The 13280-nt window shown below is 46.3% G+C and overlaps 1 protein-coding gene across 1 annotated transcript in view; it reads right to left on the bottom strand.

Annotated features, from left to right (window-relative positions):
- Positions 1–13280, bottom strand: part of LOC143974836 (complement C3-like) — a 332677-nt gene that overhangs the window by 205919 nt on the left and 113478 nt on the right. The window contains exon 12 of the mRNA XM_077476590.1: positions 5539–5736. Coding sequence (XP_077332716.1) covers positions 5539–5736 — 198 coding nt within the window. The remainder of the gene's footprint in view (positions 1–5538; positions 5737–13280) is intronic.

The raw sequence follows: 13280 nt of genomic DNA, 5'->3' as shown, positions 1-13280 counted from the left end.
GCCGGAGTGCTCTGTGAGCAGTTTCCGGCATTGGCCACATCTCTCTTTTCCTACTTAGGCCTTATTTGGGGTGCCTATAAGGTTTATGGGGGCCAGTGTTGGTTTCACTACAAAATGGCGACACGTAAGGAGTTTCGTTTCGACTGCCAAGACGGTAGCCTGTGGTTATTGCTGATGTGTCCCCACAGGCCTTCATCCTTTCAGTCCGGCGTGTCGGCTGCCCCCCAAAAAGGTCTATGCTGTCTGTTCAATGAGAGCCATGCAAAGGGTACACCGCGTGCCATTTTAAGCACGAATGCTTCCTTTGCGGGGGGCCGCCAGCAGATGTTTCTGGAAGAGAAAGCCACTGCTTTCCAGGCCGGGAGCCAAGCCTGACCTTTCTAAAATGGAGGAGGTCAGTGAACGTCTTAGAGATGCTTCCCTGGCTAGACCGGTACCCCCTTCATAGGGAGGCTTTGATCTTGAGGGATGGTTTGGACCGTGGTTTTTGCATTCCCTTCACTCCTTTCGATGTGCCTACCATGGCCTGCAATCTGAAATCCGCTGTGCAATTTGAGTACATCGTGGCTGAGAGGCTACAGAAGGAGCTGGATTTGGGATATATGGCAGGCCATTTGATTCCCCCCCACCCTTTCCACAACACGCGGGTGTCCCCCCTCGGTGTGGTGCCAAAAAAGGGATAATATCGCCTTATCCACCACCTGTCCTACCCTTCTGGCTCCTCTGTCAATGACGGCATCGACAAGGAGGAAGCCAGGGTCCACTACGCCTCTTTCGACAAGGCGCTTCACTTGATCCCAGCTGCCGGTCAGTCGGATTTTCTGGCCAAGTCCGCCTTCCGCTTCCTCCCGGTCCACCCGGAGTGCTTCCATCTACTGGACTGCTATTTTCAAGGAAGCTACTTTTTTTACATGTACCTTCTCATGGGCTGTGCCATTTCATGTCATTTCTTCGAGCTCTTCAGTAGCTTCCTTGAATGGGTAGTTGTCCAGCAGGCTGGTTTCCGTTCCATGTTGCACTAATTATGCCATGTCCACACGATCAGACTATCCGGCGGACTTGCCCACACACGGAGAAAAGTCTGTTAATTTTGAACGTGGCTCCAGGTAGACGGAACTAGTGAAGGAAGTCAATGTTGCCGCCTCCATCGGCGAGATTGACACATCGCTGGCCCCATCACCTGGTATGGATTTAAAGGGGAACCCCTACGCCCAAAAAAACACGTGGGGGTCTCCCCAAAGTCCATAGCAGACCCGTATCCGAGCATGCAGCCCGGCCGGTCAGGAAAGCGGGTGGGGACGAGTGAGCCCCCCCTCCTGAGCTGTACCATACCTTTAATAAGGGGGGCCTCAGATTCCGGCCCCCCACACTATGTAAATGAGTATGGGGTACGATGTACCCCTACCCATTCACTTGGGGAAAAAGTGTACATAAAAAACACACAACAAAGGCTTTAAAAGTACTTTAATTTTACTTTATTAGACAGCTCCATCGGCGAGATTGACACATCGCTGGCCCCATCACCTGGTATGGATTTAAAGGGGAACCCCTACGCCAAAAAAAACACGTGGGGGTCTCCCCAAAGTCCATAGCAGACCCGTATCCGAGCATGCAGCCCGGCCGGTCAGGAAAGCGGGTGGGGACGAGTGAGCCCCCCCTCCTGAGCCGTACCATACCTTTAATAAGGGGGGCCTCAGATTCCGGCCCCCCACACTATGTAAATGAGTATGGGGTACGATGTACCCCTACCCATTCACTTGGGGAAAAAGTGTACATAAAAAACACACAACAAAGGCTTTAAAAGTACTTTACTTTTACTTTATTAGACAGCTCCTGGGGTCTTCGTCTTCGGGGGTCTTCTCACCAGGCTCCTCCACTATCTTCTGCTCTTTTACTAGCTCTTTTACTAGTGGAGGAGCTTGGTTTTCTTCTTCGCCGTCGCCGCCGTCCGGGGGTCTTCTTCCGACTTCGGGGGTCTTGTCCCGCTCTTCGGTTCTTCTTGCCGGGCCTCCGCTTTCTTCTTTCAGCTCTTTTACTAGCGTTGGCCTGGTCTTCTGTCGCTGTCACCGCCACTGCCGCCTTCTCTTCTTCTTCCTTCCGATGTTGACACAACGCTCTCTCTGGCCACAATGGCAGGGACGCGTTTTGCGGAGACTTATATAGGGATAAGGGGTGAGGGTCACCGGGTTATGTCACATGGTGACCCCGCCCCTTATGATGTCACAGTCCTAGCAGCCTCCGGGACTGTGACGAACGTTTGCGCAATAGCCAAGTGGTTTTCTGGTCCGATAACATGAGCGTGGTGCAGGTGGTTAATCGACAGTCAGCTAGCTCCCCTCCGGACGTGTTACTATTGCGTTTTTTAATTTTAAAATGCTTGCAGTTCAACATTTGTTTTAGAGCTAGGCATGTTCCCGTGACGGCTAATGATATTGCTGATGCTCTCTCTTTTACAGCTCAATTGCTTCCTCTCCCTGGCCCCGTCGGCTTCCCTGGAGGGCCTCTCCTGTCCGGCCCACTTGTGGAACCTAGTTTCCGATGTTTGCTAGACTTCCTCTGAGCATCGCTGTCCCCGCAGAATGTAGGTGTCATACTGTCGGGTGTGGGACGAATCAGTCCAAGTGTCGGGCGGTGAGTTCTTTATTTTGTCTCAACATGACACATGTGGCTTTGTTTTCTTACCTTGTTTATTTGCTTCGGAAAGGTTCTTTGGGTTCCATGGTTTCATCGTCCATGTCTGCATTGTCCTTTTGGTTTCAGCTTCTGTGGGTGGGAAGACATCGCAAAAGCATTTCCTGTCTGGCGGTTACTGCGGGCTGGAGACGTGCTACCCCTTCCCCTGATTCCCGGCACCCGGTATCCCTCCATATCCTCTCTGGTATCCTTTCCCTTTTGCCATCTGTGTGCTCCTCTACATTCAAGACCCTCCATTTTCAAGTAGCTTTCTCCTGGGTGTTTTTCGGTGCCTTCCGCATCAGCGAATTGGTTTGCAAATCCACTACCTCCATGGGAGGCATTCTGACGGAGGATGTAGCCTTCTCTGAGCGATGTGTGTCAGTGTTACTGTGTACTTCAAAAACTGGGGTGGGAGGGTTGTCCTGTACCCATGCGGGAGCCCTTTTTGTCTGGTTTCACTAGCCTCCCCCTTCCTGTCTGCACACCCCCCGTCCCCCACCAGGTTCCAATTTGTGTGGGTTTTCCATCTTTGCCTTCAGAAACTGGGCCTTCCTTTGAGTGATTTTGCGACCCACTCTTTTTGCATCGGTGCTGCCACCACTGCTTCTGGTATGGGTTTCTCAGATACGGAACTCCAGCGTGTGGGTAGGTGGGAACCTTCTCGTTTTGCTTTGTATGTCCGCCCACACTTCCTGTTTTAAATTCTTTCAAGTTGCTACCCAGCTCTAATCTGGATAGTTGGAGATTCCTTCATCTACTGGGCCGCACATCGATCAAAAGTTCGGAGCTATGGGAAGAATTTGGGATTCAACCATGATCTTGCCAGGATCCACTGGCTCAAGTACCATGGATTACACTGGCATCAGGTTCTTCGGGAGTGTTTGTGCCTTTGTGCACATGTTTCCATCCCCATCGTCTTCATACTTCATGCTAGAGGGAATGACCCTGGATTTAATCTCCACTATAAAGCGAGATATCGCCCAGTGTTATGCAGCATATACTAACTTGGTTCTCATCTGGTTGGAAATCATGCCCCGCTTGTTATGGGCCCAGGTGACTCCGAGCCAGGCCTGGAATGAGGGCTCATTGTTAATGATGATCTGTTGAGATCAGATGGCATTCACCTTAATGATATCGGTTTGGATATCTTTAACCAGGCCTTCAAGCGCTGGCAGTGGTTGGGCACCCGTCAGTTAACCACTGACAGGCGGTAGCGGTTTCTTAACCTTGCCAGCATAAAAGTGGCTGTAACGGGCTATGCCCTTCATGAAAATTGGAAGTAGGCGGTCTGTCCAGCACTTATGGTAAGGACAGCCCCCCTCCCCCGGAATTGTGTGCTCACAGTACAACTGTGACTGGCACTGGTTTAAAGTGTTAACCACTTACCAACCGCCTCATGACAATTTACGTCCCTTTTTTGAAGAGGGATATCTCGGTAACGGCAGCAGCTGCTGCAACAACCGAGGTATCCATCTCTTCAGGTTGCGTTTCGGTAAACGATATTGGTGGTCTCTGTGGATTTGCAGTGGACTCTCCCACGCCCTCTCCATAACATAGCGGGCGAAAATGACAAATTTTACTTTTTTTTTATTTTTTTATTGCATTTAAGTCCAAATATGAGATCTGAGGTCTTTTTGACCCCAGATCTCATATTTAAGAGGACCTGTCATGCTTTTTTTCTATTACAAGGGATGTTTACATTCCTTGTAATAGGAATAAAAGTGACCCAAATTCTTTTTTTTTTTTTTAAACGGTGTAAAAAGAAATAAAAGAAATAAGAAATAGTTTTTTTTTATAAAGTGCCCTGTCCCGTTGACTCAGAAATGAACGCATATGTGAGTAGCGCCCGCATATGAAAATGGTGGTCAAACCACACATGTGAGGTATCACCACAATCGTTAGAGTGAGAGCAATAATTGCAGCCCTAGACCTCCTCTATAACATGCAATCTGTGGAATTTTTTAAATTTCGCCTATGGAGATTTTTAAGGGTAAAGGTATGACGCCATTCCAGGAGCGGGCGCAATTTTGTAACATGACATGCTGGGTATCAATTTACTCGGCGTAACATTATCTTTCACATTATTAAAAAAATTGGGCTAACTTTACTGTTGTCTATTTTTTTATTCAAAAAAGTGAATTTCTTTCCAAAAAAAAGTGTGCTTGTAAGACCGCTGCGCAAATACGTTGTGACAAAAAGTATTACAATGACCGCCATTTTATTCTCTAGGGTGTTAGAAAAAAAATGTATAATGTTTGAGGGTTCTAAGTAATTTTCTAGCAAAAAAAAACGTGTTTTTAACTTGTAAACACCGAACTAGGGCCCCTGTTGGAAGATTTCACCTCTATTCCTTTCTGGAGACAAGCCAAAATTTTATTTTACTTTCACTTTCAATAATCATGGTAAACAGTACAAATAGAGAGGGCAAATCTCCTTTAAACGGTTGTAAACCGTGGCTGGTGAAAAAAAAAATCTGTTAGGCAATTGTATAATGTGCTAGTATGCATCGCATACTAGCACATTATGGAATACTTACCTTAGAATGAAACCCTTTCATGCCACAGTGTCACCACTGACCTCTTCCCTCAGTTTTTTCTTCTGGGTTCCCTCCTATACAAATACATTTTCAAAATTGCTTTTAACGCAAAAAATAAAAAACGGCAGAGGTGATCAAATACCACCAAAAGAAAACAATTTGTGGGAAAAAAAGGACATACATTTTATTTCAGTACGGCGTCGCACGTTGTCAGTTTAAATAACACTGCTGTATCGCAAAAAATGGCTTGGTCATGAAGGGGAGGTAAACCTTCCAGAGCTGAAGTGGTTAGATGGATTATTATTAAATTAGAACATTATGCTTACCAAAATTGTAAAGTATTTAATTCTGCTTTTGGTTTCCTCATCTTGACTTTTTATGTACAGAGAGATTTCAGCAACATTATTTCCATCCAAATTAGCATTTATGTGCAGAAAGTTTCGATATGGTGATTGGTAGGCGGTTGCTTTTAAGGTTACACTAGCCTGTTGGTCAACTGGCAAGCCTTTTTCAGCTGTCCTCACCTACAGATACAAAATTAAAATCATTTTTAGTATTCTGTGACAAGTGAAAACAAAAGTCATCACAATTAGAGATTTTATGTGAAACATCATCAGGCTCATTGAACAGTAAGAATGTAGAAGAGGAAAAAAGTGTTCTTATTAGTGTATGGGTCATGACCAAAAGTGTTGTGTGTTAGCATATTTAAAATGAAGCATGAGGGAAGGAGGGATTAAGACAAAGTTCCACTTTAAGGTGAACATATTTAGCTTGTTGATATACTCATGTTGAGTTTTATTATCTCCTATTGATAAATGTACTTAATACATTTGTAATTCACCTCAAAAGGTTTATTATTTTACTACTGCTACCTATTATTTGTTGCTCTGGTTACACCCCCAACTGCTTTACATAGCCACCCATTTGCGAGTTTGTTCTTATTTGGCTCTGGATCAAATAATGAACGAATCTTCAAAAACACAATAAAAAAATCCTCCAAAATATAGACATAAGTTAGCATAACTTTAAATGAATGAGATCTGGTTGATGTTTGGAAGGAGAAAACCCCTCTGCTAGAGATTATGACTACTTCAAATAAAGTACAAAAAAAATCTTTCTTTATCATCTATTTAAAGACACATTAATTCAGAAACAGTCTGGACATCAAAAAGTAGTCCAGCTGAGGAATGAGCAACAGGCACTGACAGATCCAAACAGGGACCAGGAACCCTCACAACACAAGATGACTAGAAGGACCAAAGCCCAAATCTGAACCAGATGAAGCGAAGTCCCCTGCAAGACAGAGGAGCCTACCAAAGGCATGGGGAAGTCTCAAGACCAAGAGAGAAGAGATCACCACCAAGGGGTGTGACCCAAAGGGACACTTAAAATACACCAACAAGAGGCTTTGGACCAAAAAAAACAAAAAACAGGGGGAACAACATAATCACTAGGGATGGCCGAACAGTTCGCCCGGCGGTCGTTTCGCGGCAAATTTCGGCTGTTCGCGGTCCGCCAGTTCGGCGGACTATTGGCGCAGTTCGCCCGGCGGACTTCCGTTTTTTTACTGTGTAAAGGAACTTTGACCTGATGACACATCCATCATGGGGTACAGGACAGCCAATTGAGACATGACAGCACATGGACACTTGGACATTCCCCCTAACTTATAAATACACCCGATCCGGCGGCCATTTTACATTCTTTCTTCTGTCACTATAGGGAAAGGTTGCTGTTTGGAGCAGGGAGAGATAAACCACTAGCTATTTGGTACACAAAAGTTATTTTCAGGACTGGTATAGGTGTTAGGTGTATATAGGTTTGCTGTGCTACTGATTGTTGCAGCAGCCTGAGTGTCTTTTGTCAGTTTAGAGAAAGGGACAGAGCGCTGTGTCTGCTGCTATTTTAGGGACAGCCAGATTAGTCATCATCATCATCATCATCATTAGCTGTTACTATCAGGTCCACAAAAGTGCTATTCGAGTGACCAGTAATTGTTCCAGTCTCCTCTGTTTTGCCAGTTTGTATAGGGACAGGAAGGAAGCAGTGTGTCAGGCAGTGAGGGTCAGTTTAAACAGTTGCTGTTACTATTAGTTCCACAAAGGTTCTTTTCAGGACTGGTATCAGTGGTATGGTAATAGGCTTGTACACGTATAATATTCTTTCTTCCAAATATAGAAAGAATATTATACTTGACTGCCGCCCTTCTGCTGCAGTCTGCTAATCATTCACAACTCACTTGTTAAACAAAGCTCTTTATCAGGACTGGTAACTTGGTCTGTCTAGGGTGCTACAGTACATAGGGTTGAGTGAGGTACAGTCTGCGGTTCTGTAAGGACTGGTATCGGTCCACAATACATAGGGTTGAGGTGCACTACTGCTGACTGCTGCCCTATACTGCAGCAGTCCTTCAGCAGTATAGGGACTGACGTACAGTCTGCTAATCAGTCACACACAACCTACTTGGTCCACAAAGGTCCTTATAAGGACTGGTAACTTGGTGAAGGGTGCTACAGTACATAGGGTTGAGTGAGGTACAGTCTGCTGTTCTGTAAGGACTGGTATCGGTCCACAATAGATAGGGTTGAGGTGCACCACTGCTGACCGCTGCCCTATACTGCAGCAGTCCTTCATTGGTATAGGGACTGACGTACAGTCTGCTAATCAGTCACACACAACCTACTTGGTCCTCAAAGGTCCTTATAAGGACTGGTAACTTGGTGAAGGGTGCTACAGTACATAGGGTTGAGTGAGGTACAGTCTGCCGTTCTGTAAGGACTGGTATCGGTCCACAATAGATAGGGTTGAGGTGCACCACTGCTGACCGCTGCCCTATACTGCAGCAGTCCTTCATTGGTATAGGGACTGACATACAGTCTGCTAATCAGTCACACACAACCTACTTGGTCCACAAAGGTCCTTATAAGGACTGGTAACTTGGTGAAGGGTGCTACAGTACATAGGGTTGAGTGAGGTACAGTCTGCCATTCTGTAAGGACTGGTATCGGTCCACAATAGATAGGGTTGAGGTGCACCACTGCTGACCGCTGCCCTATACTGCAGCAGTCCTTCATTGGTATAGGGACTGACGTACAGTCTGCTAATCAGTCACACACAACCTACTTGGTCCACAAAGGTCCTTATAAGGACTGGTAACTTGGTGAAGGGTGCTACAGTACATAGGGTTGAGTGAGGTACAGTCTGCTGTTCTGTAAGGACTGGTATCGGTCCACAATAGATAGGGTTGAGGTGCACCACTGCTGACCGCTGCCCTATACTGCAGCAGTCCTTCATTGGTATAGGGACTGACATACAGTCTGCTAATCAGTCACACACAACCTACTTGGTCCACAAAGGTCCTTATAAGGACTGGTAACTTGGTGAAGGGTGCTACAGTACATAGGGTTGAGTGAGGTATAGTCTGCCGTTCTGTAAGGACTGGTATCGGTCCACAATAGATAGGGTTGAGGTGCACCACTGCTGACCGCTGCCCTATACTGCAGCAGTCCTTCATTGGTATAGGGACTGACGTACAGTCTGCTAATCAGTCACACACAACCTACTTGGTCCACAAAGGTCCTTATAAGGACTGGTAACTTGGTGAAGGGTGCTACAGTACATAGGGTTGAGTGAGGTACAGTCTGCCGTTCTGTAAGGACTGGTATCGGTCCACAATAGATAGGGTTGAGGTGCACCACTGTTGACCGCTGCCCTATACTGCAGCAGTCCTTCATTGGTATAGGGACTGACGTACAGTCTGCTAATCAGTCACACACAACCTACTTGGTCCACAAAGGTCCTTATAAGGACTGGTAACTTGGTGAAGGGTGCTACAGTACATAGGGTTGAGTGAGGTACAGTCTGCTGTTCTGTAAGGACTGGTATCGGTCCACAATAGATAGGGTTGAGGTGCACCACTGCTGACCGCTGCCCTATACTGCAGCAGTCCTTCATTGGTATAGGGACTGACATACAGTCTGCTAATCAGTCACACACAACCTACTTGGTCCACAAAGGTCCTTATAAGGACTGGTAACTTGGTGAAGGGTGCTACAGTACATAGGGTTGAGTGAGGTATAGTCTGCCGTTCTGTAAGAACTGGTATCGGTCCACAATAGATAGGGTTGAGGTGCACCACTGCTGACCGCTGCCCTATACTGCAGCAGTCCTTCATTGGTATAGGGACTGACGTACAGTCTGCTAATCAGTCACACACAACCTACTTGGTCCACAAAGGTCCTTATAAGGACTGGTAACTTGGTGAAGGGTGCTACAGTACATAGGGTTGAGTGAGGTACAGTCTGGCGTTCTGTAAGGACTGGTATCGGTCCACAATAGATAGGGTTGAGGTGCACCACTGCTGACCGCTGCCCTATACTGCAGCAGTCCTTCATTGGTATAGGGACTGACGTACAGTCTGCTAATCAGTCACACACAACCTACTTGGTCCACAAAGGTCCTTATAAGGACTGGTAACTTGGTGAAGGGTGCTACAGTACATAGGGTTGAGTGAGGCACAGTCTGCTGTTCTGTATGGACCGGTATCGGTCCACAATAGATAGGGTTGAGGTGCACCACTGCTGACCGCTGCCCTATACTGCAGCAGTCCTTCATCGGTATAGGGACTAAGAGTTTTGTCACAGGGTCATTTAAAAAATGACAGGCAGAGGAAGAGGCAGGCCCTTCTGCAGGGGTGGTAGGGGTAGGGCAGGAGCAACAGCCTTGAGCCAAAGTGGGAAGTTGCAGAAGGTGCGTTCAATTACTTTAAAGGACGCACTAGACTTGGTTTTGTGGCTCACTCAGCCTTACTCTTCTGCACCCTCCTCATCCCCTCGATCTGCACCCTCTTCTTCACTCTCTGCTATGTGCACCCCCAAAGACACAACCACCAACAACACCACCACCACCACATACCTTCCGCTTGAGTCACAGGAATTATTTTCCGATCCATATCAAGAGGACATTTCTGATGCGCAGCCACTCTTGGTATTGGATCAGGAAGAGGAGGTAGCAACAACCGCTACTCAGCAGTCTGACGACAGTACCCAGATCAGCCCAAGGAGGAGGTTGGTCCCCGGTGTTGCAGCCTACTCCGAGATCTCTACTTATAGCGGTGGGGAAGGTGACGTTGATGATGACGTGTCTAGTGTATCAAGTGGGTGCCCACAAGAGAGGAAGAGGAGGGGAGTTCAGAGGGAGATATGGACCAGCAGATAGGGAGGAGAAGCAGGAATAACTTACATTGCACAGGAGGGACAAAGCAGACTGCAAATGTATCAGGAGCGAGTCATCGACCATGTACGGTCACATCTGGCGCTCCCAGGACACCGGCACATGGCTCCGCAGTGTGGGCTTTTTTTAACGTGTCCGCTGCTGACAATAGCGTTGCCATCTGCAATCTTTGCAGTCAACGCATTAGTCGCGGTAAGCCCAACACTCACCTAGGGACGACCGCCTTAAGAAGGCACATGGGCAGCCATCACCGAGCCGAGTGGGAGCAACGGAACACACAAAGCCACACTGCAGGCTCTCACCGTCCAGCCTCGTCTTCTACTTCTCCTTCTCCTCTCTCCTCACAATTGTCCTCCACTCCACCTTCCATCACGCCAAGCTCACATTTTTCTGCAAAAAGGCAGGCTTCCGTGGGCCTAATGTTCGAGCGTAAAAAAATGATGACGCCGGATAACCCTCTTGCCCAACGATTGACGGCTGGCTTGTCAGAACTCATAGCCTGCCAACTACTGCCATATAAACTGGTGGACTCGGAGACCTTTCGCAAATTTGTGGCCATTGGAACTCCACAATGGAAGGTCCCAGGAAGGAAGTATTTCTCAGAGAAGGGCATCCCAGAGCTATATGGCCATGTTCAGTGGCAAGTGAATGTATCTCTGGCCTGGAAGCCAAGAGCCACACTGGCCCGGCACTCCTTTCAGCTTTGCATTCACAGGCAGATCAGTGGCTAACACCGCTCAATTTGACAGTTAACTAAGAAATGCAAGCATCAAGCAGCTGGGGGAGGATGTGATGTGGGAAGGCTGGGGGAGGAGCCCGAGGTGGTGTCTGTGAGGACGGAAGGGGAGGCAGGAGATCCATGGCGGCAAGTCCGATGCAGTTGCTGGTGAAGTGGGATAGAACACCGTGTTAGAGGACCGCACATGATGACCCCCGCAGATGCCTATTCCCCACGATATTGGATCAGGAGACCAAGGAGGAGCGACTGATAGATCGGGGTGGACAGCAGTAAAGGGTGCAGGAAACTGAACAGGGGTAAGTGAGAGATATCCCTGGTTCAATCAAAAAAATGGCTGCAAGAGAAAACACCTGATCCTGAGACCCCACGAGTGATTGTTGGTGCTAGCCTCCCCTCTGTCTCCTCCATACGCCCCCCCTCTTATCTCTGCCTTTGTGTGCTCTGTATATTATGCTCTGTATACTACCCTCCAGAGCCCCTAGGTTATCCAGCGCTGTTGCATTGTGAACTGTGTTTGAACTGTGTTTGCTGTGGAAGCTAAAGAGATTTGATGACTAACTGAGGGAGAGATGCAGCAGCTGGGGCTGGCTAAAATTTAAATGACTGGAGACATAAGAGAGGTCTTGATGGAGCAATGATTCTTTTTGAAACCTATGGTTCTATGAGAGCTACGGAATTCAAATGTTTGTATGAACTGTATGAACTGTACCAATGAGAGGACCTGTTTAAATGTCAATGACTGCCTAATAACCCTAGGAGTGGCTCAATTGATTAAATGCTGGAAGTACTGGAAATACTAAACTGATAGTTGAAACTAGTACTGAGTTTTAAGCTCACTTAAGGACTAAGTATTGATACAGCTTAGTACTGACTGAAAAGGTTATGAACTATGTTACGAACTAAGCTGCAAATTAAGTGATGACCTCTGCGATTTAACTATGCGATAAGCTCGGAGTGATATCTACTGGAGAGTAACTTTCCTTCCTGTGGTGAATAGCAGCTGATTAGATAATTGGGTTAAGCTAATATAGAGCTGCAAAAGTATAAGGACATTTTTTTCTTTTTTCTTTTCTTCTTTTTTTGGTACGTTTTTCATAGGTTCTCTATAGGATTTTCATAGGTGCCCCAGCAAAAAAAAAAATCGCAATCGCAAGTCGCAGAATTTTCAATTCCATCTAAACTAGGGGGCCTGAGAGGGTTAAGTGACTGGAGACATAAGAGAGGTCTTGATGGAGCAATGATTTTGTCTGAAAACGATGAACCCATGAGATCTATGGAATTTAACGGTTTGCATGAACTGTATTAACGAGAGGACCTATTTAAATATCAATGACTGCCTAATAACCCTAGGAGCGGCTCAATTGATTAAATGCTGGAATTACTAAACTGATAGCTGAAACTAGTATTGAGTTTTTAGTTCACTTAAGGACTATGTATTGATACAGCTTAGTACTGATTTGAAAGGTTATGAACTATGTTACGAACTAAGCTGTGAATTAAGTGATGAACTCTGCGATTTAACTATGCGATAAGCTCGGAGCGATATCTACTGGAGAGTAACTTTCCATTCTGTGGTGGATAGCAGCTGATTAGACAATTGGGTCAAGCTGAAATAGAGCTGCAAAAGTATAAGGACATTCCCCTCTTTTTTTTTTTTTCCCTATGCGTTTTTTTTTTTCCTCTCTCTCTACGTGTCCTCCCGCCCCTCTTACGCTATATAGAGATCGGAAAAAAGGGACGAAGGGTACGTTTTTTATAGGTCCTTTACAGGATCTTTACAGGTGCCCTAATAAAATAAGTAAAAAAAAAAAAAAAAAAATCCATCAAGTTGCAGAATTTTCAATTCTTAAAGCAAAAGTGAAGAGAAGTATTCCATCTAAACTAGGGAGCCTGAGAGGTGAAACGGCAGGATATTCTTCTCTCCCCTTACCCCTCCTTTCAAATCAATAAAAGCAAAGATTGGAACCGAGAGGTACTCCCCTCTATACAGGACAACTATTTTGTCAAACAAGATAAATGAACAAGATACATGATGAGGGGAAGATCACATAAAACAACAGAACCTAAAACCCCGAGGGAGAGTTTAAATACTAGTGT

Source organism: Lithobates pipiens, unplaced genomic scaffold (genome assembly GCF_037356315.1).
Source record: "Lithobates pipiens isolate NorthernLeopardFrog02 unplaced genomic scaffold, aLitPip1_a1.2 Scaffold_13, whole genome shotgun sequence".
Taxonomy (NCBI): Eukaryota; Metazoa; Chordata; class Amphibia; order Anura; family Ranidae; genus Lithobates; species Lithobates pipiens.
The sequence above is the reverse complement of the archived record's forward strand: the minus strand, read 5'-3'. Positions and strand labels throughout refer to the sequence as shown.